The 24,394-nt window shown below is 42.3% G+C and overlaps 1 protein-coding gene across 1 annotated transcript in view; it reads left to right on the forward strand.

Moving 5' to 3' along the window:
- The window catches only part of CCDC62 (coiled-coil domain containing 62), a 1,334,937-nt gene that overhangs the window by 916,377 nt on the left and 394,166 nt on the right, over window positions 1-24,394 (forward strand). The window contains exon 4 of the mRNA XM_044068912.1: window positions 2,749-2,941. Coding sequence (XP_043924847.1) covers window positions 2,749-2,941 — 193 coding nt within the window. The remainder of the gene's footprint in view (window positions 1-2,748; window positions 2,942-24,394) is intronic.

Below are 24,394 nucleotides of genomic sequence, written 5' to 3' on the forward strand. Positions count from 1 at the left end.
CGACCAATGTGTGTCTAAGGTAGTAAGGAAATCATTCTCTGTTGCACAACTTGTAAGCAAGGGCACGGCATCTTGGTCCAAGGAGGTCATCATTCCACTGTATTCATCCCTCGTCAGACCAGTCATTAAGTACAGTACCCATTTCAGTATATACCTAACCAGCTAAGTCATTAAGTACAGTACCCATTTCAGTATATACCTAACCAGCTAAGTCATTAAGTACAGTACCCATTTCAGTATATACCTAACCAGCTAAGTCATTAAGTACAGTACCCATTTCAGTATATACCTAACCAGCTAAGTCATTAAGTACAGTACCCATTTCAGTATATACCTAACCAGCTAAGTCATTAAGTACAGTACCCATTTCAGTATATACCTAACCAGCTAAGTCATTAAGTACAGTACCCATTTCAGTATATACCTAACCAGCTAAGTCATTAAGTACAGTACCCATTTCAGTATATACCTAACCAGCTAAGTCATTAAGTACAGTACCCATTTCAGTATATACCTAACCAGCTAAGTCATTAAGTACAGTACCCATTTCAGTATATACCTAACCAGCTAAGTCATTAAGTACAGTACCCATTTCAGTATATACCTAACCAGCTAAGTCATTAAGTACAGTACCCATTTCAGTATATACCTAACCAGCTAAGTCATTAAGTACAGTACCCATTTCAGTATATACCTAACCAGCTAAGTCATTAAGTACAGTACCCATTTCAGTATATACCTAACCAGCTAAGTCATTAAGTACAGTACCCATTTCAGTATATACCTAACCAGCTAAGTCATTAAGTACAGTACCCATTTCAGTATATACCTAACCAGCTAAGTCATTAAGTACAGTACCCATTTCAGTATATACCTAACCAGCTAAGTCATTAAGTACAGTACCCATTTCAGTATATACCTAACCAGCTAAGTTTGGCTAGCAGCCCATTTTTCTATATATACCTAACCAGCTAAGTCATTAAGTACAGTACCCATTTCAGTATATACCTAACCAGCTACATGCAACTAGAACGCCCACAGAGATTCCTCACGAAAAGAATGCAGGGCATAAACAGCATGTCTTATGCAGATCAACTCAAAGCCAGCTGTCTGCACTGTGTTTCTTACAGACTGTTGAGAGACTATCTATGCTTAACATACAAAGTATCCTTTGACCCCACTCTGATGGACCTTTTGCATATCCCCAAAATGAATAGCACCAGAGTTACTCCATCTAGGGATTTAATCTTTGCTTTTGATATAAACAGGGCATGTTGGAGGAACAGGTATGTGTCTCTGAGAATTCCCCTTCTCTGAAATAGGCTTCCCATCCATGTGAAGCAGAGCTGTTACCGAACACTAATTAAGAGAAACCTGGCCAGTGGACAGGAAATTGGAAGTATACCCTGGGTCTGTCACCTATGTCCCTATTACTAGACAGAGACAGCCTGTAAATCTTGCCCTAGCTTGTGTATATATATATATATATATATATATATATGTGTATATACACACACACACACACACACACACACACACACTACTTTTTGCAAAAGTGCACTTAAAAGTGCACTTTTGCGAAGATCAGTTCTAAGAACTGATAAGAAAGGAAACAGGAAACACTATGGAGTCGAAGCACACTACAGTGGGAAAAAAGGAATTTACCTGTTTCCCCACTGTAGTGCGATCTCGGAGTTAGGATTATTAAGTAGCGGGGGGGGGGGGGTGCAGCTGATTTTGTGGGGGGGGGGTTGTGTTTCCTTTTTGTGTTTATCGGTTTGAACAGATATTCGGGAAAGTGCACTTTCGCGCAAGTGGTCATCTACTTTTCTTTTTCGAAATAATGAAATTTCGACAAAGAAATGTAGACCCATATATACACCCCTTAAAATAACCTGTTAAGCACATAAACTAGCAGGATGTTATCAGGATGCTGGCTGGGCTTATAAAGGTCTCAGTTTTTTTAGCCTTTTATACACCTGTGTGCCTATGTCTGCCACAGAGGCATCATTAGATACACATTTAATATGAAGAATTTGCCTTTTTTCTTTCAGAAACTTGTGGATAGCACAATCTTTCCAAAAAATAAACGTACACCCTTGCTGCCTACATTAAATAATAAATGATGTATTTTATTCTTGTCATTGTGTTCTACTACAAAACTTTGCAATTTATTAAAATGTCATTAGCTTTAAATAGATGCAAAGATTTGGTTACTCGTGTCTTTTATTTGCAGAACATCCATGTTGCAGTGCAACAAGGAATTCTGTAAGAAATCTTTATTTTTAAGCCATCTGTCATAAGGAGTCTGATATGACAGGAGAAAAACTAAGACTGTTTTACCGACTGAGATAAAGAGAAAATGAGAGAGTTCATCCCCGAGTAGCAGCTAAGTACAGAGCTGGTGCTGCGAGGAACTGTTTGTCTGCTATAAAAGAAAATGAGAAAGTTCATCCCCGAGTAGCAGCTAAGTACAGAGCTGGTGCTGCGAGGAACTGTCTGCTATACAGAAAACATTATAAGGGTCAGCAGTGCGGGCAAAAGTAAACTGCAACCAATTTCACATGTAGTTCTGTTGATAGAGTAGTTTGTTTATGACTTAATTGTTTTCAAGCTTTATCGTAGTTATGGATTTGCTGTTCATGTGCATATTTTGTGTATTTTTTCTGTAACAAAGCTTGCTCTGATTATTATGAAAATCATTTTATGGTTTATTATTTACATCATTATTGAATATTATTGTTTCAGAATGTTACCATTGACTTGGAAAGCATCACCATCCAGAAACAAAGAACGGAACTACAGTTGCTCATGGCAGAACTGAGAGATCGGGATAAAGAACTTAATGAAATGGTAGCAGTACATCAAAAACAGATGTTAGCATGGGAAGAAGGACGCCAAAGAGTGTTAACATTGGAACAGAGGTGCACTAGGTTAGAAAGTGAGTATTTTAGTCTTAAAAAAAGTATTTGATAGTGTCTTATCACATATGGTTGTATTATTTTTTTTATTTGGTTGACTTTTTAACAACTGACTGATATTTGTGATCTGACATTTCCTTACTGTGGTTGTCAAACCACGGACTATCTGTCTGTACTGCATTCCGTCAGACAGCTGTCAGAATTGGAGCCAAAGTGTAGAGATAAAGCCCTGATTATGACCCAACTGACCTTGTATTAATTGATGTCCTGGGTGCCGCCAGAGGGACTAGTTGGGGAGGAGACTGTGAGCAGCCAGCGGTGGCTCTGTCATCTTGGTGAGGAAAGAGGTAGCCTGGTCTGCTTCTGCTCCACTGGCAAAAAGTGCACCAGCATGAAAGAATGAGAACGTCCTCTGTTATCCACCAAGCAGTGCACATGCACTCTAGCCAAATATAGGCATGTGTAGTGGGGCGTACAGACCTCGTTGGGAATGCGTTAAGGTCCCACTTCACTGGTGTGCATATCAGGGCTTTGGAAGTAGTTGGGACAAAAAGCAAATATCTTACTGGTTGCCTATAATGATGGCCTCGCCAAGATTGGCTTGTTGCCCATCTAAGAAGTAATTGGCCAAACGCGTCAATGAAATAATCGACAGTAAGTACAACAGTCAAAACAATTATGTATTTAAAAACACCTGAAGCCTAAAGCAGAGTGTAACTCAGGCTTACTGCATAGTATGTGCCCTGGCAGATGAGGCTTACTTCGTAGTATGTGCCCCGGCAGATGAGGCTTACTGCATAGTATATGCCCTGGCAGATGAGGCTTACTGCATAGTATGTGCCCTGGCAGATGAGGCTTACTGCGTAGTATGTGCCCTGGCAGATGAGGCTTACTGCGTAGTATGTGCCCTGGCAGATGAGGCTTACTGCGTAGTATGTGCTCTGGCAGATGAGGCTTACTGCGTAGTATGTGCTCTGGCAGATGACTGTTTAACTTCTGTATAGTAGTGGCCATCAGTATGCACTCATATGACACTGTGTAAGGCATCAATCGGGAATACTTTGTCTAACATCAGCTCGTACCATTTATTTTATCATCTGAGCTAAGGCTACAGGTTTGTACACTAACAGAGTTTCCCTGGTCCCTTGACCTTCCACCTGTGGTTGTGACACCCTACGCTGATTTTTGTCATTGCATTTGGGGGTGGACAAACTTTCTGGCATTAGTTCATTCTGCCTCTTTGTGCACCATCTTCTTGATGGCAGTCAGTTTAACCACCTAGTAAACTGTAGGAGGGGTTGGTGTAAGGGTCAAGGTCTTTACCTCACAAATACAAGGTCCAGGGTTTGTTTCTGTGAATTGATAGAGTAATAATTATTTCTGAACCACAGCTAGGTAAATTGTGCGGAAGAGTGTTGTGTACTAACATGGAGAAGCGAAGGAAAGAAGACGAGAACATCTCTTACGTTATTCAGTGTGTATAATCCACAGGGATAAAGCTATTCTTGTAGTTCTCTGATTTTTTTTTTCATACGTTTTGATATAACATGAAAAGATCTTTCCAACTATTAATAAATCATAAACTTGTGATAAGGATGAGTAAAATTAGCTTTGCGTGTGCAGCAAGTGCCTGGCAATGAAATCTTGATTTCTTCTACTGATTCCCTCAGATATCAGTAAATATGTTTAACAGAAGTGCATAAAGAGCCTTCACTAGAACAAATTAAAAACAGAAATTAGAAACACAGCACAGCAAAGAGAGTGCACTGAACAGAAGCTTTAAGATGAGTGATCCTTGCAGACTGTGAAGCTGCTTTCCTGTGTGACAGACATTTGCCTGACGTAATGTCTACTTGCCCGTTATGTTTTTCATTTCAGAACTGCTTTGATGCTAATTGCAGAAATGGGAAGAATGCAGAAAAGGAAGAAAACGTATTTAGTATTCCACTTGCATAGATGCAGTAAACCGCTACAAGCTTGCTTAATGCTTGTATTTACATGGGGGGGCTTTAATCATTCCCCCTTCACTCTCATCACCTAGCCATATTCAGACATGACTACTTTCCCATGTGGATAATTCCATCAACAGCTTATTTTTATTCACTGCAAAAAAATACAAAGACGTTAATAGAAAGCTTGCGTTTCATATGTGTACATTACAGAGGGTACAGCTAGCTCTCTATGCCTGCACCAGACTCATTCTGTCTTCCATTTATCCCGTGTCCCCTTGAATGCTTCGGCGGTCTTAACGTGTGCTATAGCCATCAGGAAAACATTCCAACCTCCACTCTAAAAAAGAAAACTTTCTTCATCCTGAAGAAAAACTCCTAATCTACCTCCCAATCTATCATTTATTGACATTTTGATAATTTGTGCTTAACCATGCAGATGCTGATTCTTGAAATCACATTGCCTTTGTCTTAGTTTCATAGTTTCATAGTATAGTACTAGGCTATCTGCCCTGGGGCATTTGTAAGCCTAGCCATAGTGATGTGACTTTTGCCACCCCATGAAATGGTACAAAAAATGTACAGAATAAATTTAGAGTACTGTGCCTCTTTCTAGTAGTGACACAATGAAGGTCCCCTTATATAATAGAATTAGTTTACTGTGCCCCTGTCTAGCAGTGACACAGATGTCACCCCTGGGGTAAACTTACGATCTCCCATCCACTCATCAAGATTTCTCTTGAAGAGAGTCAGTGAGGGGCTCTGCCTAATACGAACTGGGATCTTGTTCCAAAGCATGGGAAGCCTCTGGGTTATGAATCTATCCCTCCAGCATGTCCTATTCATACTTGTGCCGAGGTTTAACTCTTTAGCTCTCGTGGTCCTGATGGATTTGGATTTTTTGAGGTGGAGCATGTCCATCAGATCCTGATTGGACATGGCCTTTTACGTCAGGCAGAGATCACCACTGAGTAGGCGGTATGCTACTGAATAGAGCTGAAGTTTCTTTAGTCTGGCAGAATAAGACATATGTTGGAGACCCTTGATCCTCTTGGTGAGGTACTTTTGTGGTCTCTCCAGCTGTTGCAAATGCCGGGTGAGGTACATACCAAATGGGGCATTGTACTCGATCATGGGTCTGATGAGGGAGGAATATAGGGGTACAATGACATCCTTGGATCTGGATGTGAATCCCTTCATGATGAGGTGTGCAAGGTAGAATGTTTTTCTAACCACTTTGGCAACGTGGGTGTCAAATGAGAGGTCGCTGTCGACTTGGGTCCCTAGGTCTCTGATTACTTTTTCCGTACTCAGTGGGTTGCTGTCTATGTGATAATTTATGGTACTTTGTTTTTCCCAAAGGGATGACTATACATTTTTGGCATTTAGTTTGAGGCCGTGACTCGCACCAGTTGTCCGCTTCTGTGAGGCCTTTTGTAGGATGTGTGTCTGCTGGTGTATCGACTATGGCGCCTAGTTTGCAGTCATCTGCGAACTTTGTCAGCCACAGCCCTCCCATGTTTGCTTTAACATCTGAGAAATAAATGCCGAACAAGAGGGGTCCCAGGACAGATCCCTGTGGGACACCACTTGTGACTGGTTTTGAGTCTGACATTGCTCCAGCGATTTTAACTTTATGGGTTCTGTCCTTTAGCCAGTTTGCAACCCATCTAGTGACATAAGGGTTTACTTTTAAGCTGTTGAGCTTATCTATGATGCCTGAGTGGGGTATTGTGTCGAAGGCCTTAGCCAAGTCCAGGTATGCTGTATGGACTGCTTTGCCCTCATCAATGGCTCTAGTGACTGTTTCGAAAGTCAACCGGGTTTAAAAGGCCCTTTACAAAGCCGAACTGGGTGGGGTCAAGTGTCTGTAGGTCCCCTATGTCTCTGTTTATGAGTTCCATAATGATTCTTTCCATAGCTTTGCAGACCAGGCTGGTTAAGCTTATGGGGTGGTAGTTTCCAGGGTCTGTAGAGGCACCCCCCTTGTGGAGTGGGACCACTGTTGCTGTACGCCAGTGTTCAGGTACATATCCCGAAGTAAGGCTAAGGTTAAATAGCATTTTTATGTGTGGGTTTAGCTCCTCTGGAGTTCACGTAACACGCAACCCAGGATACCGTCAGGTCCGATTGATGCTGTGTTTTTTGCTTTGTTTAGGGCGGTTCTCACTTGGACATCTGAGATGACAGTGAGATTACATTCAGCTGGGATAAGTATTTCTTCTTTTGGGGGTGAAGGAGGGGAGAAATTTGCACTGAACCTGTCAGCCAGAATGTTGGCAATATCTGTGGGTTCAGTGTATTTTTTTGTTGTGAACCAACTCTGAGCATATCTGAGGGTTTCCACCAGGTTTCTAACATAGCTGAAGAAGGCTTTGTGGTTATCTTTAGTGTCCTTAGCGATTTTTCTCTCAAAGTTGGCCTTGGATGTTTTTATGAGAGAACGTAGTTTTCTGCTAATGTTGATCAGAGATGTCTTCCCTTCATGGGATTTTGCTCTGACGTGCAGTAGCTTCCTTCTTTTGTTATACAATTTATTTATGGCTGAGGTCCACCAGACAGGACACTTACCTTTGGTGGAGAGGGACTTGGATTTGTTTGGGATTGCATGATCTGTGCATTCTTGGAGATGTCCATAGAAAGCATTTGTGAAGGATTCGGCATTGTGGGATGTGATATCCACTGGCACAGTGGGCTTAAAGGATACCATATCAGTCTTAAGAAGAGTGAAGTCTGCTTTTGAGATGTTTTTCACTGTGGTCTTTTGTGCTGGGGGTGGAGGTGGGATATGTATATCCAGGGTGATTAGTTTGTGGTCAGATCTCACTAGTGAGGGGTATACTTCCTGTGTGGACCATTTTGTCCCCATGTTTGTGATGGTCAGGTCTAGTATATTATCTCCCTAGTGGGAGAGGTGACTAGTTGTTCCAGTGCATTTGAATTTATGAATTCCAGGAACCTTTGGGCTAGGGTATTAGGGCTAGAATAATGCACCCAATCTATGTTTGGGTAGTTGAAGTCTCCCAGTATGATGGTATTTTGTGATACATTCATATCCTCCAATGTCTTCAGGAAGGCTGAGTGGAGTTCTTGAGATTGGGAGGGTGGTCTGTAACATGCTACCAGTTGTATAGGAGTTTTGCCTATGGTTAGTTGCACCTGTATGGTCTCTGATGCTTCATGTGTTGTTACTAACCTGGAGGTGTGGGTGTCCTTGATGAATATGGACACTCCCCTCCTTGTGGTTCGGCCCGGTTTTGGGGCTGAAAAGCATGATACGAGGTATAGCCTGGTAGCTGGGGTGCTCTCTGGAGCCTTGAACCAGGTTTCAGTTACTGCACAGACGTCGATGTTCTCCATGCTGAGGAGTGCATCAAGTGCCTGCATCTTGAGATTTAGACTTCTGGCGTTGAGCAGCATTACCCTTAGTTTTTTTTCCATTTTTGTTTTCTAAGGAGGTGGGTTTGTCTTTTGAGCCTTGCCTAAAAAAGGCACTATGGGGGTGGCAAGAGCCTTAGCCAATATCCGGAAGCCCAGTGGTGACAGGTGTAAGCCATCCCTTGCGGAGCAGCGTGGCTTGTCCAACATGTCGTCCCAGGCAGACAGACATTGGATCCCTTTAGAATGACACCAGTACTTGAGCCAATTGTTAAAGCTGATCATCTTGTCTTTGTATTGTGGTATCATTCTTGGTGAGGGCAAGGTGCTGCTCAGGGTCAGGGTCATACCAGCCTGGGCAACATAATCGGAGAGCTCCTCTATGTCTCTTTTCATGTAGTCCAGGGAGGTACGTCTCAGGTCATTCACACCAGCATGGACAATGACTGAGTCATATTTGTACTTGCTTTGGAGTGACCTGAGTGCGTGTGTTATGTGGTGGATCCTAGCTCCCGATAGACAGCTCAGTCACCTTCTCCTTGTTCAGCCTGGTCAGCAGGACATCAGTGTGTCTGACTATAGAGTCACCTATTACTAGTGTATCAGGCAAGGTGTTTGGCCTTAAGGGCTGTGATTGGTTGACACACTGATTTATTGAAGTATGTGTTGCATGTACAATAGCCGAAAAAGACAAATAAATAAACAAATAGCAGAAAACAGTGGCTCCAGCAATGAACACCAAATACTCCGAATGCTCCAAAAAATAGCGTACAAACTCTTTAATTACCGCTTTCATCAACTGACTTCCTCAGAATGCTTAATACAAAAAGAACACACCCTTAAATACACACTCCAATTAAATAAACAATTAATTAATTAAAAACTTAAAATAATATTACAAAAAATATATCACAAAAAAATTAATTTAAAAAGGAAGACAATAATAATTCATTATGTTTGTCAATATGTAATTTCCTATACTTTAAAAAGCATTTTACATTGATTGTTTCATTAAGACCTGGTGGTTGGTCTGCTTTTAATTTTATCTGCCACAAGGTCTCTCTTTGTTCAAGATAATTTTTAAAATCACCAGCCCTTAAATCCTGTGTGCAAGCTTCCAAAATTGAAAAAACAAATTTCTTGAAGTTTGTGCAGACAATAGAATGTTTAAATAGTGCACTTTTGAGGTCCTTAATCTTAATGTTGTATAAATGCTCTTTGATTCGTGTACCTAAACTCCTCGTGGTCATGCCCACATAAAATGCGGGACAGACCGTGCATAGAGCAATATATACCACACCAGGGGCATTGCAAGTAAAATATCCTGGAACCTCCATTGTTCTATCTATAGTAGTGATAGAAATAAATGAACCTGTAGAAATATACCTACATATTTTGCAATTGTGACAGCAAAACATTCCTTTTTTTACAGTATTAATTTTACTGGTTGACACCTTGTTATATTCAAGCATTTTCTTTATGTTATAATTATTTCGGTAAACAAAATTTGGTTTATTACCAACCACCTTGTAGATGTCATTATTTCCCTGTATTACTCTCCAGTTTTTTTCTAAAACTGACTTAATATTATTAACATTGGTGTTCATTCCCAAGGAACAAATTAATCCTGGATCAATAGGACTACGTTTGTCTTCTTGATGTATTTTAGATTTATTTAAGATGGCCGGATAATGTGTTTCATGTTTATCAAATATCTCATTACCACTGTCAATTACCAACTTTTCATCATATCCTCTGTTGACAAAGAGAGATGCAATAAAAATAAATTCTTGTATTAAATCTTCAGTTCTACTGGTCATCCGACAGGCTCTAATATATTGGCCCCTTGGAATGTTTTTAATAATATGCTTTGGATGATTACTCTGGTAGTGTAGATAGCTATTTGTAAAAGTCTGCTTCCGAAAGATTTTGCTGTGGAACCTTTTGTTGGCATCATCCCACCACAAACAAATGTCCAAAAAATTAATTTTTGAACCGATGTTACCCTTAGTAAATTTAAGAAAATGACATAATAAATTAACATCCTTAAAAAATTCATTTACTGTGTCATTGTTTCCCTCTATGATGAAAATTAAATCATCTATGAACCTTGAGTAAAAAACAATTTTAAATTTACTATTTAATGAAAACAAATGTTCAACCTCCCACCATGCCATTACCATGTTGGCATAGGCTGGTGCAGCCGGGGAGCCCATGGCTACCCCTCTGATTTGTTGGAAATAATGATTTTTAAACAGAAAATAGAGTATTCGGAGTATTTGGTGTTCATTGCTGGAGCCACTGTTTTCTGCTATTTGTTTATTTATGTGTTGCATGTGTTTTGTTTTGAGGTGGTGGATTTTTGGATGTCTGCTTTGGGAGCCTCTGTTGTTTTGGTAAGTTTTTTATTAGCTCCTCCGAGTATGTCTTTGTGTTTTTATGTGTTTGGTTTGCAGTTGTGGTAAGGTCTATGTGGGACTGGGATTGTTGTGTGTGTGGTTGCCATCTCCTGTCTGGTCATGCCAGCCCTGAGTTGAGAGAGTTCAGCCTCCAGTTTGGCTATATAGTTGCATCTCTCACATGTATTTGTGTTTGTTGGGAGGAGGAGAGGGTTGTCTGTGTACATGAGACAATTGTAGCATTGTCTCAAGATACCCAGATTGACCAGCTGAACTGGAGACGACGCCAGTAATCTACCACTTGACATGCTAGAACAGTATAAGGGAGTGCTGTACCTTTAAGGGAAGTGGATATTCACACGGGTGGTAAGTAGATGTAGTGCTTTACTTAGTACGAGAGTGCTTACCTAGTAGAGAAGTATTGAGAACAAGTGCTAGGCTTATAATACAGTGAGTAGTCTGGTTATACTAAGAGTAGAGCTTCCTTAAGGGAAAATTTGAAGAGCAGACTTGGCGGAGCCAGAAAAAGTTTAACCGGCGCTGCACTATTCGCACAACCGCGCAAATGCGGATTTTAAACAGTGAACTACAAAAGAGCTAGAAATGGTCCAAAACAATCAATTACTACAGCTTCTTGTGCTAAGGTCACTTCCTACAGGGACAGGTAGGCTGCTCAAGGCTCCCCACTCCCACTGGTGAGCAAAGAAACTTCCTTCTATCCAAGTAAGGTAATGGACAACACAGGAACTACACCACAGCCCAGAATACAGCAATGCCTGTAAAATGGTCTAAACTAGTCGAGGAGAGGCGTGAAAACAAGGATTATTTTTTTGTTTTTTTGGTAGAAACACACAGAAAATGCAGAAACAGTGATAAATTAGTTACACAGGCTAGCACACTTTAGTGGGCAGCCTCCACAGTTAAATTAAACAAACAAACAAACTTTCTTTCAAATTCGACTAAAATGTAACTATAAGTGCAGATTTTAAAATAATGCAGCAAACAGTTAAAAAACAGTTCAAGCTAGTTCAGGGTAAGCTACAGAAGCTATTCCAAGTGAAAAAAAGCAAAGATACTTAAATCCAGAAAGTAGTCGATTTTCTGAGTCTGTTTTCCTTCACAAAGTAGATATACCAACTTCTCTTCATAAAGTATATTCCCCATTTCATATATTATCTTTGTAATCCTCGCCAGCACCCTTTCTTTCTTCTTTTTCCCTTTGAGAACTTCAAAACTGCACACTGTGTTCAGTCTGCATCCTATTTGGTGCTTTCTGCAAAAATATTAATGCACATATTTTTTTGTATTTAATGCCGTAGCAGTGCATCCCAGCATTCTAGTCACTTTTAGACTAGGCATTATTAGGCATTGTATTAAGCAGGCTAGACTACTTAGGCATTGTCAATATCTGTTTTTACTTCAGTTTATAAAGAATAGCGCAAGTGTGAGTTTGTAGGACTTTTAGTTGAAGTGGCGAGACTCCAAGAATGATGATGCACTTTGTGTCAAGAATGATAAAATCTGGTGATGCAGAAAAGATAGTAATAAACAGTTTTTCCACACAGTAGGACATATAAATGTTTTTATCACACTAGAGCCAATGTGGCACTTCAACCTCATGTACATATGGGAATAGACATTGATGCCAATGCTTTTAAAGCATTTTTGCAGACTGGCTTCAGCTCCACCACCCTCCACACACACACACACACACACACTCACTGACGCATTCAGATTTGATTTGGCTGTTTATGTATGAACGGTAGCCATGTTAGTCACAGTTTTGGCTGTGGAGAGAGAGAAGTACAGTGGGGACTATCTGCAGAAGTCAGGTGGCTGAAGAGGGGTAATTCCTCAGAAATGAGTAGTAGTGGGAACTGAGTACCTACCAAGGAATATCCTTTTTTTGTTTGCCAGTGTGGTCATAGTTTAATTATTTTATTTTTGTTGGACAACCAGGTTTGTGGGCTAATCCCAAAAGGCACCCATTTCAGCCACAGCCTGGACTTACATGTGAAACAAAATGTACTTTGAAACAAATATAAAGCATAACAAAATTTAGCGTGAAAAAGATGTGCAAAGCTGATATAAAATTTGTAAGTTATTATAACAGTGAAGACAAAAGGTTCAGAAGCCTAATATTCACATAGAAGTTGCAGGCATGTTTAGCAATACTGGCATTTGTAGGTTTCACTGCGAGCAGGTAAACAAATGAGTAGTACAAAATGAAAGTGTGTGTGTGTGTGTGTGTGTGTGTGTATATGTATATATATATATATATATATATATATATATATATATATATATATAAATAATATAAGTATATAATGTATATGTGAAGCGGAGCTTAATAGACCTCCCCCAGCCCCACCATGGATAATGGCAGTACTTCCACTATGTGGCTGTCATACCAGAGAGTGTGAGTGAGCTGTATTAGTGCCCCACTGGGGGAATAAATGGACTTAGGGTGGTCTTGAGGTAGGAGAGGTCTGATGATTAGGTGTGAGGCGCAAGACAAAAAGAATCATCCCAACTTTGAACAATGTCCTAAGTCAAAAGAGCATGTGTGCACGAGTGTAGCTTGCAGCAGGTAGTTGAAAACCACACAGTCATCTTTTGCTGTTGTGTGCATCACCTATACCTGCCCAGACATGCGCACCTGTATGCTACCCTGCTTCTTTTTCCTCAGTTTGCAGTTCCTGTTTCTCACTGCACATACCCTAATGTTAGAGGATATTGGTTTCACAGTAGGCACCCTAGGAAATAAGAGAGTTATTCATTTTTACTGGCTCATTTATGCTGAAACACAAGAACAGCGTAATGTAATACAAAGAAGATGTTCTTCATCTCACATTGCTGCAGTCCTTACACTTGGGGTAGTCCGCTGTCCTCGGTCGGCCCGAATATCAAAGTATAAGGCTGACGTCGGTCAAGGCGCATTAGACTGACATCAGGACGTCAGGGTACAAATGCGCATGACCGACGTCATATCCTCAGTCTTTTTTGCCGCATGGTCCGATGCAGAAGCAGCATTGCAAGTGCCGTTCGGCGTCCTGAAATTTTTCGAATTCGGAGTTTCAGACCGAGTCAAAGTTGGCTAAGTACCCGCTAGAATATTTTAGTTTTTTCTTGCCTCAGTGGTTTACCGGATGTCAGAAAAAGTGAATAACTGTATTTCTTGTGGGAAACAAATACCGCATAGAGATTACCATACTTTGTGTATTCCTTGTTTAGGGCCTGAGCACGACATTGTTGGGTGTCGCTCTTGTGCTAGATTCAATAAGCGCACTATAAAGAGAAGGTTAGATTGTGCAAGGTTAGTCTTTGGGAAGCGGTGCAATTATAAAATGCCGTTGGATGCTCCGACGCCTGCTTCTTCGAAGAAGCGCAAAGACAAAGCAGCTAAGCCTAGGCTTGAAGAGCCGTCCGTACCAGACGCCGGTTCTTTAGAGGTGTTGGTGGAGCCGGTGGTTCTGCCGGAGGTTTCTTTGGAGTCCCAGGGAGAGACTTTGTTATTGCAAGATGTGGCCTCTCGGGAGGCAGGTCAGGCTGAAGGGGCTTCTCAGGTTACTGTGCTCCCCTCCCTTCCTAGGGTGGTTAGGCCCTCTCCTTCTGTTTCCAAGGCTTCTCCCAGAGGCAGGCCAGGTTTAGCTTCAGTTGGTGTCACCCCTAGTTCTTCAGGATCTGTGCCCAAGAAGCATATGCTTAAAATGGCAGAAGATTTGATTACTTTGATTAGAGGTTCTTTGCCCCCTCCTGATAAGAGACCTAGGGTGGAACCTGAGCTAGGGAGTTTTGAGCAGGCTTCGGATGTTTCTGAGTCTTCGGCTGAAGACTTGCAGGAGTATTCTCCTTATTCTGATTCTGATGTGGATGATTCTACTCCTTCTGCTTCTCCTCCTGAGGATTTTTCTTTTTCAGAGACTCTTCATTCCATGAGGGAGCATTTTAAGTGGGAAGGTCAGGACTTCTCTGATTCCAGGAAAAGGCTTAGGGAATTTTGTTTTTACCCCAGCATAGGCCTTTGGCTATACCTCCTGTTCTGGATGTTGTGGAAGATGTGTTTGCAGAAGCGTCCCTTAATCCTGATTCTTTTGCCTCCTGCTCCTGTTAAACCGGACAGGTATTACAGGGTGCCTGAAGCTCATAAGTATCTTTTAAGAGTCCTAGGGCAGACCCAGAAACTGTTAGTCAGGGGCCTAAGGGTGTTAAGGCTTCTGTTGTCAAAAATCCGTTCCTCCAGATAAAGAGGCCAGGGCTTTGGATAGATGGGGAAAGAAAGTTTATACTTCCTCCACCCTAGCTATGAGGGCTTTGAATTGCCAGTTTCACATGTTGAAATACCAAAATTATCTCCTTTCACAATTGAAGTCTAAGGTAGATGCTCATGGAGGGTATTGAGTGTAAAGAGTTACAAGATTTAGTACATGTTTCTGAACAGGTGGGTAAGCATTCTTTGCAATGTGGTTTTGATGCTGTACAGGCCTCATCTAGGGTGGCTGCCACTGGGTCAGTTCTTCGCAGGCACGCCTGGCTGAGGGATCAGAATTTATCTGACCATGTTAAGACAAGGATTTTAGATGCTCCTTTACAATCTGATGTGTTGTTTGGTTCTCCTGTTGAGGCAGTCTTAAAGAAAATGGAAGACAAGGCTAAGTCTATGCAGACTGTTAAAGATTTTGCAGGTTCAGCCTCCAAGTTTAGTAGAAATTGGCCTACCAAGGGGTGGTCGATCCTTCTTATGATTCCCAGTCTAGGGGTAGATCTAGACGTGGTAGGGGCAGAGCTCAGGGCTCTTTCAGGCCTAGAACAGGGAGTTCACCTGCACAGTCTTCGGGTGAGGGCAGGGGTCAGTCCTTTCGTAAACAGACCCAATGACTCACCTTTTCAGCTGCCAGAGCCTTCTCGTCTGGCAGCACCTTTGGGAGGAAGGTGGGCACTTTTCAAAGAAAATTGGAGTTTAATTACCCAAGACAGATGGGTATTGGATATCATACACCACGGTTACAGGTTTTATTTCCATACCTTGCCTCCTTTCAAAGGCATGCCAGAAGTTCCTCCTCAACAAAGAATAGAGGCTCACAAGCAAATTTCTCTGTTACTCCAAATAGGGGCCATACAGCCGGTCCCTATGCCAGAAGTGGGCCTAGGATTTTATTCTCGCCTGTTCCTAGTACCAAAGAAAGGGGACACGTGGAGACCAATTTTGGACTTATCTATCCTCAACACTTATCTGGACATTCCCAAGTTCAAAATGTTGACGTTACAACAGCTTTTACCTCTGCTGGGCAAAGATCATTGGATGGTAACTTTGGATCTCAAGGAGGCTTACCTTCATGTTCCTATCAGACTGAGTTGCAGGAAGTATCTGCGTGAGCTGGGACTTCTCATTATCAGTTCTCTGCATTGCCCTTTGGCTTATCTACTGCCCAGAGTGTTCACGAAAGTTCTGGCTCCAGTGATAGCTTTCCTCAGGTTAAAAGGAATACAGATCTATCCTTATTTGGACGATTGCCTGATTCTGGCTCAAGGAAGGGACGAGCTTCTTCATCATTTGGATTATGTGATAGCAGTGCTAAGATGCCTGGGGTATTCTGTGAACGAAATAAAGTCCAGTCTAGTACCCTCTCAGGACATGTGCTTTCTGGGTGTGAGGCTGAATACAGCATCCCAGATGGCCTTTTTGACCCCGGGCAAACAAAAGAATCTTTCCCTTTACTTTCATCAATTGTCTCATCAGTCCAGGCTGACTGCAAGGACAGTCCTTCAAGCCTTGGGGTTCATGGCATCTTGTATTCTGGTGCTTCCCAATGCCAAACTGCATATGAGGAAGCTACAATGGTATCTCAAAAATGTATGGACACAGCACTGCCAGGATTTGGACACTGTCATTCAAATAATACCTTGCATTCAAAAGGAATTGTTGTGGTGGGCTCAGGAATGTCACCTAAACAAGGGACTCTCTGTGACCCGGCCAGAGGCGAGTCAGATTCTAACGGCAGATGCCTCAGACAAAGCTTGGGGAGCTCATCTGAATGGAAAGTGGATACAAGACAAGACAAGTGGCCTGCCAGACTACAACATCTACATATCAACTTGAAAGGGATGTTAGCAGTCCAGTTTGCTTTAATAGCTTTCAAGGATTTACTTCTTCCAGGGCAGGTGTTGATTCTAACAGACAACACAACTGTCATGTGGTACATCAACAAGCAAGGCGGAACACATTCTTATCCTCTATGCAGGCAAGCAATGATTTTGTGGGAGACTGCTCTCAGTTTACAGCTAAATCTTCAGGCAAGGTTTCTGCCGGGAGCACAGAACTCCTTAGCAGATGTGTTGAGCAGATGAATTATGGATCCCCACGAGTGGAAATTGGATCCTCATGTATTTCAGAAATTGACAGTGTCATGGGGAATTCCAGACATAGATCTGTTCGCTTCTCCACTAAACCACCAGCTGCCAAAGTTTTGCACGAAAAGGTTTCATCCCACAGCTTGGAAAGTGGATGCTCTTTCTTTCAATTGGAGCAATCTTCATGTGTATGCCTTTCCGCCTCTGCCTCTCCTCCCAAAGGTACTACTAAAGGCCAGACAGGACAAGCCAAGGATGATTTTGATAGCTCCAGATTGGCCTCGACAGCATTGGTACCCATTACTGAGAAGCCTGGTACGGGAGCCTCCATGGCCTTTGCCTTTGATTCCACACCTGTTGTTTCAGGAGGACAGTCATTTGCTCAATGTCAAGCTTCACTCTCTGCACCTAACAGCCTGGCATATTCTGTTTTGAACCATAGTGGGCCTCCACTTCCACAGCAAGTTTTGAATGTTATTTTGGAAGCTAGAAGGCCTAGTACAAGGAAAGTGTACGCAGATAAATGGAAGAGATTTTTATTTTGGAGTGCAGCAAAGGATTTTGATGTTTCTGAGCCTAATTTAAGTGTGGCTCTTCAATATCTTACTGAGTTACTGGACAAAGGTTTGTCCTTCTCTTCTATTAAGGTTCATGCTGCAGCAATTTCGCTCACTATGATTGTGACCCACCATTGTTTTCTCATCCTTTGTTCAAGCAATTTCTTAGAGGGGCAAAGAATATAAGACCCCACGAAGAGCTCCTACCCTGTTTGGGATCTCAATTTTGTGTTGGAGAAACTCACTCTACAACCTTTTGAGCCTGCAGCTACTACTGAGTTGAAATTTTTATCATGGAAGACTGCTTTTGTTGGCTATTACCTCTGCAAGAAGGGTTTCTGAGTTGCAGGCCCTTATGGCAGTTGAGCCTTTCTTAATTTTCCATAAGGATAGGGTATCTTTACGCACTAATCCTTCCTTTATGCCTAAAGTGGTTTCTAGTGTGGCTTTAAACCAAACTATTCATTTGCCTACTTTTATGCAAATCCCCAAAATAAAGGGGAAAAGATTTTGCATACTTTAGATGTACACAGGCAGTTGCGATATTATTTGGACAGAACTAAAGGGTTCAGGCAGTCTCAGCAGTTATTTGTTTCATTTGCTTTGGGTTCTCAGGGCAAGCCTGTGTCAAAACAAACTATTTCTAAGTGGATTGGTTTTTGCATTGCTTTCTGTTATTCCCATCATGGCAAGGAGATTCCAGCTGGGATTAGGCCTCATTCCACTAGGGCTACTGCCACTTCGACAGCTTTTTTAAGGGGGGTGGCAACTAAGGATATTTTGGAGGCAGCTACTTGGAGTTCAGTGCATACTTTCTCTAAGCATTATCACCCTCCACTTTACTCTAAATCTAGGGCTGGTTTTGCCACTGCTGTTTTACAGGGCATTTTGGCAGCTCCTGCTTCCTTATAGTTTTGCCATCCTCCCTTTCCTCTGCCTTGGGATTCTACCCAAGTGTAAGGACTGCAGCAATGTGAGATGAAGAACATAGTACAGTTTTGTACCTACCATAAATGTAGATGTTCGAAGATCCACATTGCTGCAGTCCAATTTACCCCCTCCTTCCCTCTGTAGTTAGAGGCGGTTGTGTGGGTTGGGTTGTAAATATTGTATATATTGTATATATTGTACATATTGTTAGTGCAAGGGTGGTTGGTTGGGTGTTTGCTGTCTTTGGTTTTGACCTTTCTTTTAGGGTCTTCTGACATCTGGGGCAAGAAAAGACTGAGGATATGACGCCGGTCATGATTTGTACCCTGACGTCCTGATGTCAGTCTAATGCGCCTTGACCGACGTCAGCCTTATACTTTGATATTCGGGCCGACCGAGGACAGCAGACTACCCCAAGTGTAAGGACTGCAGCAATGTGGATCTTCGAACATCTACATTTATGGTAGGTACAAAACTGTACTTTTCTTCTCTATGCTTGACTAACTTTTTTGTTTGCTTTGCATATATACACCTTACATGAAGTTTTGGTTGGTAGCATTCTTGAAATAAGTTAAATGGTGCCTCCTGCATAACGTTTCAGAAAAGGAACTCGCATTGATGCAATGTCTTTCATAGCTGCTCCCTTGTGACACTTACAGTAATTCATAGGTTCACAAGTGTTTACTAGGCTAATGACCACAAGGGCCTTTTTAAGCCTAGCCATGCATCCCAAATCTCTGACATGTTTTGATACCCTTGATAAGTGTAAGCATGGGCCTCGGAGATGGGCCAGTTACAGGTTACCTGTTTGCATCGGAGACATAAGTGCCAAACCTGGGATGAATTTCCAGTTTGCCATCCAGTTGTCCAAGTTGCACTTGAATTAGATTAGGAAGAAACTCTGCTTCACATGGATGGGGAAACTGTTCCATTGATGTCTCTGGGATACAATGCCTGTCTCTCCAGCAGGTCCCATTTATATCACAGGCAAGGTTTAAGTCTTTAGAATGGGTAAATCTGGTGCTGGTTTTTGCAGATATGCAGGAGGTTCATCAGAGTGGGGTCTGACAGTGCCCTGTATGCCAGGCATAGATCTCCCCTCAAAAGCCTGCAGGTGACAGAATACAGGGATAGGGTCTTGAGGCGATCTGCATAGGACGTATTACTTACACCCTGTATTCTTTTAGTGAGGAACCTCTGTGGACATTCCAGTTGTTGGATATGTCTGGTTAGGTACATACAAAGGAGGCATTGTACTCAGTGATAGGTCTGATGAATGCCGAATACAGTGCAATAATGACTTCCTTGGACTTGGATGCCATACCCTTGTTTATAAGTTGTACGACATAGAATGATTTCCTCACCACTGTAGACACGTGATAGTTAAAGGCTAGATTGCTGTCTGTGTGTGTCCCTAAGTCCCTGATTACTGGGTCAACTCTAAGGGATGTATTGTCAATTTAATAGTTACCAGGGATGGATGACTTCTCAAAGGATACTATTATGCATTTCTTGTCATTTAGTTTTAGTCCATGACTCTGACACTAGTTGTTTTTATTTGTACCAGTGCAAGATTCAATGGCATCCCCTAATTTGCAGTCGTCTGCAAATTTAGTCAGCCAGAGACCACTGACACTGGCCTTGACTTCTGAGACGTAAATGCCAAAAAGGAGCAGTCCAAGTACTGATCCCTGATGGACTCCACTTGTGACTGGCCTCTTTGTAGAGGTGGACTCCCCACTTCGAACTTCCTGGGTCCTATCTGTGAGCCAGTTGGCTGTCCACCGAGTGACATGCGGGTTTGTACCTTACCTCTTGAGTTTGTCAACAATGCCCGAGTAGGGTAATGTGTCAAATGCCTTGGCCAGGTCAAGGTAGGCAGTATGAACGATTTCGCCCTCATCCATTGTTTTGGTGAACTTCTCAAAGAAGTCCACCAGGTTGAGTAGGCATGATCTGCCCTTGACAAAACCAAATTGGGTTGGGTCCAGTGTCTGGAGGTTTGCTATATTTCTGTTGATCATCTCCATGATAATTCTTTCCATGGCTTTACATACAAGACTAGTGAGACTTATGGGTCTGTCGTTTCCAGGGTCAGTAGATGGCCCACCTTTGTGCAGAGGGATGACTGTTGCTGTTCTCCATTCATGAGGCACAAAGCCTATTTGGAGGCTACAGTTAAATAGTAATTCCAGAGGCCTTGATAGGCCATGTTTCATGCTATTTAGAAGGCATTCTGGGATGTTGTCTGGGCCCATTGATACAGTGTTCTTGGTCTTAAAGAGAGTATTAATGAGCTGTTCCCTAGTAGTAGTATCCGAATCCAAAATTCCAAAGTTTCCTCATCTTTAAACTCCCTTTCTGTGGCTGTCTCTTATGGAAAGATTTTATGTTGTATATCCTTATTTAATCTAACACAGAACTGAAATACCTGATTTGGAGAAAAGGTGTATAAAATTATATTTGCACAGAATTTTGCTTTCATGTTGAGGATGCTCCTTTATAAGCATTGCGTGTGGTTCATTATTTCTGTCATTCAGAATACATCTTTTTCTTACGAATTTTCATGCTCTTGGACAGATGGAAACTTTTAACATTGCATGCTCGATGTCACATCAACTACATAAACATAAACATAATCTGCTTGAGTTATTCTTTTAGTTCTTTACTTGGAGATTTTACATGGTGGCTTGGCTGAGGTTTATCCCTCTTAGAAGCAACTTCGCATTTTGCATGCCTTCCCATTCCATCACAGGCACAGAGACCATCCCCAGTTAGCCTGGCTTTGAGCTTTCTGTGGTCTGATGTTATGACAGCAGAACTGAAACTTTGGGAAAGGTGCCGCTCCTATCTCCTTACCCTCGAGGGGGTGCATCTCGGGTGTTTACCGCTCATTGTCCAGCAGCAGGGGCTGGATGGATCCAGCCTGATGTGTAGGAGTGGCCTCTCAAGTCACTTAGTCACAGCTACTTGAGGTCAAGGTTGCTTCCCTTGTAGCCTTCCTTCAGTCCTAGCAGAGTTTGATTGGTCCTTGTTCAAGAGGAGTTGTTCGGGAAAAACCCATGTGAAGGTCCGTGGTACAAATATGATATATTAAATACTTGTCTAATCTTGAAGGGGACTCATAGGTGCCAGATTTCACTTTCATGCAGTTGTCAGGCCTGATGCAGACCTGTCCTCATCACTGGCATTCACATCTGTAGAGTGGGCTTATGCCATGCCTAGCTGTACATAATCTCTTTGTTGAAGTTGTTAAAGGGTCCAGGGTTCCACTGGGGGGATGTGGCTTGCCAGCTCTGAGGTCTGTGTAAGTGAACTGTCATCTTTTTCTCCATTTTCCCCTTGGATGGCCTCCCCTGGAGGATTCCTTAGCATGTTTTTTTCCTCTTTTTACCTTCATCCTTCTGGATGTTACCATGTAAGGAGCTGTTGGATCCCCCGGTCATTCCGTCCTGTACTGATCCTAAAGGATGTTACCATGTAAGGAGCTGTTGGATCCCCTGGTCATTCCGTCCTGGACTGATCCTAAAGGATGTTACCATGTAAGGAGCTGTTGGATCCACTGGTCATTCCTTCCTGGAGTGATCCTAAAGGATGTTACCATGTAAGGAGCTGTTGGATTCACTGATCATTCCTTCCTGAAGTGATCCTAAAGGATGTTACCATGCAAGGAGCTGTTGGATCCACTGGTTATTCTATCCTGGAGTGATCACAAAGGAAGTTATCTTGAAAATTTAGAGACTCCTTCAGTGTGCTATCAAGACACCCCCAAGAAGGGCCATGCCAGCTTAGGCCCCTGGTCAGATAGTGATTTTTTGTCTAAGTATCTTAAAGTTGATTCTTTGTGGCTTTGATGGGCCACTGTTGTTTCCAAGAGACCACAGTCCGTTTCCCGCCAAAATCTGACAAGGAGCCTAGAGTTTTGGACAAATACAGTAAAAAGATGTGTTCTTTAGCCACTCTAAGGCTTCGGAATCACAGATATTTTTTTATCCTGCCCTTTTTTCTGTGTAGCCGTTCTGCAACAAGGCAGTCATTGATGCAACCATCAGGTAATGGGAGAAGTCATTTAAGCTGTGCTGTTTTTCCCTGTATGCTCCTAGGTAATGCACAAGAGATGGGTGTATACTACGTTTTGTGAGTGTAACAATATAGGCACAAGTAGACAAACAAGTGAAATAAGGCTTTGCAACAAGATGAAAATCCCACAGCTCTTCTTTCCTAAACGCAGATTTATTAAACAGTACACAATGCGTTTTCGCTACTCACAATCGGTAGCTTCTTCAGAGGAAGGTATAACAAAAGGCGCCAAAAAAAGCAATTTAAATTAACTTGGCTCCATTACATCACTTCCTTTAAGGAGTAGGCAACAAGAAACAACAACACAGTAACAATATTAAAACAGTTCTCATAACTGATTTCAAAGTGATAAAAAACAGAAAATATTGAAAAACATTACATGACATTAATATCACAAAAAGTATTTGATTAGGTGTGTGTGTGTGTGTGTGTGTGTGTGTGTGTGTGTGTGTGTGTGTGTGTGTGTGTGTGTGTGTGTGTGTGTGTGCGCGCGCTCGCTTGTGCTTGCGCTCACTGTCTTTCACAGGTGGTGTATTCTGTTCCTCAGCACAAACGTATGCGGGTTGGACTGTGCACCTCCAAGACTTGCATTCCCAACTCCAGTGCCTGAGACGTGCAAGCAGGGAGACCATCGTTACTCCTGTCCCTTCCCAAACAGATTCTGCTGCATCCCAGTCGTTGACTGATCCTTGGGCAAGGTTGTAGGCAAGGTCACCACTCTGTCTCACAAAATGTGATTCTGCTGCATCCCAGTCGTTGACTGATCCTTGGGCAAGGTTGTAGGCAAGGTCACCACTCTGTCTCACAAAATGTGATTCTGCTGCATCCCAGTCGCTGACTGATCCTTGGGCAAGGTTGTAGGCAAGGTCACCACTCTGTCTCAAAAATGTGATTCTGCTGCATCCCAGTCATTGACATCTTGGGCAAGGTTGTAGGCAAGATCACCACTCTGTCTCACAAAATGTGATTCTGCTGCATCCCAGTCGTTGACTGATCCTTGGGCAAGGTTGTAAGCAAGGTCACCACTCTGTCTCACAAAATGTGATTCTGCTGCATCCCAGTCGTTGACTGATCCTTGGGCAAGGTTGTAGGCAAGGTCACCACTCTGTCTCACAAAATGTGATTCTGCCTCATTTAGTCAGTGCAGTACTGATGCTATCTTCATTCAGGGGTGAAGGATTACTAACCCAAGTCCTTACTGTGACGTCTTGAGCAATATGTGCTTGGAATGCTGCTAGTGGGCATTTACAGTCAGAATATGTGGGCAACATACTTCTGTAGATTGATAACCAGCTTGTATTAAATTTCATTAAACAAATGTGCACTTTTTATGTTTGGTATACATTTTATTTGTGGTTTTCACAGAGGGATGATATCTAGCCTTCTGCTAATGAAGCATCACTTAAAAGAAGGCAAAAGCACCCTGGGAGTAGACTTCACTACTGTCTTCCTCATTATCCTGGTCTGTAAAGTAGTGAAGTCTCTAAGCAGTAATATATCTGTGTTCTCAGCATGTGCTCTGGTATGTATCACACGCTAACAAGCCCTGCATGTTACCCTGGGGTAAACAAAAGACCGAGACTTGTTGTCATCTGTGTTCTCAGCATGTGCTCTGGTGTGTATCACACACTAACAAGCCCTGCATGTTACCCCGGGGTAAACAAAAGGTCGAGACTTGTCATCTGTGTTCTCAGCATGTGCTCTGGTATGTATCACACACTAACAAGCCCTGCATGTTACCCCGGGGTAAACAAAAGACCGAGACTTGTCATCTGTGTTCTCAGCATGTGCTCTGGTATGCATCACACACTAACAAGCCCTGCATGTTA

This window comes from Protopterus annectens, chromosome 4.part0, assembly GCF_019279795.1.
Source record: "Protopterus annectens isolate FY-2018-M chromosome 4.part0, PAN1.0, whole genome shotgun sequence".
Lineage (NCBI taxonomy): Eukaryota > Metazoa > Chordata > Ceratodontiformes > Protopteridae > Protopterus > Protopterus annectens.